The sequence below is a fragment of the Calidris pugnax genome, unplaced genomic scaffold (genome assembly GCF_001431845.1).
Source record: "Calidris pugnax isolate Ruff unplaced genomic scaffold, ASM143184v1 scaffold14, whole genome shotgun sequence".
Taxonomy (NCBI): domain Eukaryota; kingdom Metazoa; phylum Chordata; class Aves; order Charadriiformes; family Scolopacidae; genus Calidris; species Calidris pugnax.
This window is the reverse complement of record NW_015090793.1, coordinates 4338132-4340620: the sequence shown is the minus strand read 5'-3', so window position 1 is coordinate 4340620 and position 2489 is coordinate 4338132. Positions and strand designations below refer to the sequence as shown.

The window sequence follows — 2489 nt, the reverse complement described above, 5'->3', positions numbered from 1 at the left end:
CGGGGGGAGCGGTGCCGGAGGTGCGGGGCGCGGTGCCCTGCGCGCTGTCCGCGGTGCTGAAGCGGGCGCTACCCCGACGGCCGCGGCTTCAGGCCGGTGTCCGCCGTCCCCCCCGCGCCGCCGCCCTCGCCATGTCCCGCCGCGGATCGTCGTCCCCCCCCGCGCCTCCCCGCTCTCCGCCGGGGCGCACGGCCTCCGTCAGGCACTGAGCATCTTCCCCCGGTGCCCAGCCCCTGAAATACTCCAGCCGCGGAGCCTCCCGCGGCGACTCATGCGCAGACGAGCGGCTGCGAGGCACAGGCTCAGCCGGGGAGCGCGGAGTCGGTCTGATCCACTCCCGGACCGCAGGCGAGAGCAACAGGAAGCCCAACTTTCCGCTGATGCGCAGCTCAGGAAGGGTAAGACCCGGCGAGGAGTTGTTGGGAGTTTAATCCCCGTGCTGTGGTCAGGCACACCCTGAGTGCACCGGCTGCATCAACATTCCTGGGACCTTTCGAAAAGCTAGTGGCTGTGCCCCTTGGAAGGTTCCCCCCCCCTCCTTCCATCTAAAGGATTACTTGCCCTTCTCCCCCCTTTTATTTCATAGTGCCTAGAGGAGCTACGGTTGCCCTTTGGGTATTCACACTGTCCTCATTGGCCAACTGTGAGGGATGTTGCTCGGTTAGAGACTTCACTTTGGCTGCTTGGACTCACACATTTCAAGCCCCAGCTGGGTGAACAAGTGCTCAAGTTAGGGTGGTGCTGGCACATTCTGTGGAAGATTAAAGTCTCTCTCTTGTTATTTCCCGTTTACACTGTTATCACATCAGTGTGATGGTAAGAAAGGTTCTTTCATTTGTCACATCGTGGCAAAACCTGAAAAGACAGACATGAAAGAGGCCAGAAGTTCTCCCTCTGCACCTGGCAGGAAAGTGAATCACACAGCTAATTCCCCAAAATTCCATAAATCTTTGTCTTAGGTTAAAAAAAAAAAAAAAAAAAAAAAAAAAAAAAAAGAGGGAGTAAGTTTTGGTGCATCAAAACACTAGTACAGAAAAAAGCTGCCATTCCTAATCACTGTCACATTTTACAGTTGATCGCCAGAACTGACACGAAGAAAAAGAAGAAGAAAAGGTACCTTTCCCACTATCCTGGGGAAATGCTGTATTGTGTATGATGTCTCTACAATGTAGCCTTGTCACGCAAGTGTGACCACTGTGTGAATAATGGCACATAAAACTGCTTGAAAGAACCTGAAGGCAATGGTTCAGTTTTTTGTTTTGTTGTTTTGTTCTGTTTTTTTTTTTTTCCAACAGCAGTTATAAGTTTTGGGTCAGGCCCTAATTGAAAAACTTGCTATGGTAAGTTATATGTCCTAAGGAAACAGCAAAGCAACAAGATGTGAGATGTGTTATTTGGAAGACAACCAGTACTGTACTGTTTCTCAGGATGGATAGAAAGTGAATGTTTTCTTTGATCAGAAAGCTGTCATTTCCAAAGTTAAAAAACAGCAGATACATTTGACATTTCTTATGCTTGACAAGCAAAAATCCAATATATATCTGTGTAAGCATTTGAGGAAAAAAAAAAAAACCACCCACAAAAGTATGACAATACCAGTTATCTCAGAGTTCATTTGTTGCACTTCTGTCATCAGGGAATCAACATTGTGGAGCCAGAGTGCACAGAGTGTTGGGAAGGACTGAGCTGTCATGGGAGAAGCTGGCTGTGTCCAGGAGAGCTGAGGTCCTGCAATTACTCCCTCTCTCACAGCAGCAATTCCTGAGGTTCCTACTAGTCAGAACCCACCTATGACTTACCTTTCATTTAATAGTATCACAAGGTTAAGGAGCTTTTATGTTAACCATCTGGGATTAGATGTGTAGTGATGTCAGGTGGGGTAGATGCTATTTTATATCATCACAGAGACAGCCTAGATGTGCTGTTCTCTTACTGTGATAGCTACTTGAGAAGCTATTTCCTGTTGGATCCAGACAGAAGGCAAGTTCTGTCCCTTTCTCTCTCTTTTCTATGCATGCACACAAAATTTCTCTCATACAGCTTTTTCAAATGAAGAACTAATTATTTCTGAAAACTAATGGAGAAAAAACAAAATAAGACAAGGGAAAAAAAAAGATGGCAAGTAGCAGAAAACCGGGAAAAAAATATTCTGCTTTTGTACATGGACAGTAAGTTCTGTGGTCACCTGCAATAATATCCTGGTCTTAAAGAACCTGGTTGGGATGGCATTGTTAGATTTGTCTCTTTGTTTACAGAAGACCTTTGCCAGAGTGAAAAGTTAAGCATTTACATAACTTCCTGAGGTATGGGGGTCCTCTGCTGACCCTTTTCCATTTACAGGCAACATCCCATAACACTTCATACCAGCGACCTTTCAAATATTGATGCTCAAATGCCCATTTACAGCTTATGAGGCTGAAAACAGCCACCTCTGTGAGACCAGAAGGCTTGAACTTGCCACTCTGAGTTTGCAAAAGTAGGCATCTGCC

General features: G+C 46.8%; 1 protein-coding gene across 1 annotated transcript in view; it reads left to right on the top strand.

Moving 5' to 3' along the window:
• LOC106902877 (serine/arginine-rich splicing factor SR45-like) overlaps nt 1-1178 on the top strand; it is a 1516-nt gene extending 338 nt beyond the window's left edge. Inside the window, exons 2-3 of the mRNA XM_014966704.1 lie at nt 10-398; nt 1073-1178. Of these exons, the coding sequence (XP_014822190.1) occupies nt 10-398; nt 1073-1089 (406 nt within the window). The 3' untranslated portion in view covers nt 1090-1178. The remainder of the gene's footprint in view (nt 1-9; nt 399-1072) is intronic.
• The last annotated feature ends 1311 nt before the right edge of the window (nt 1179-2489 follow it).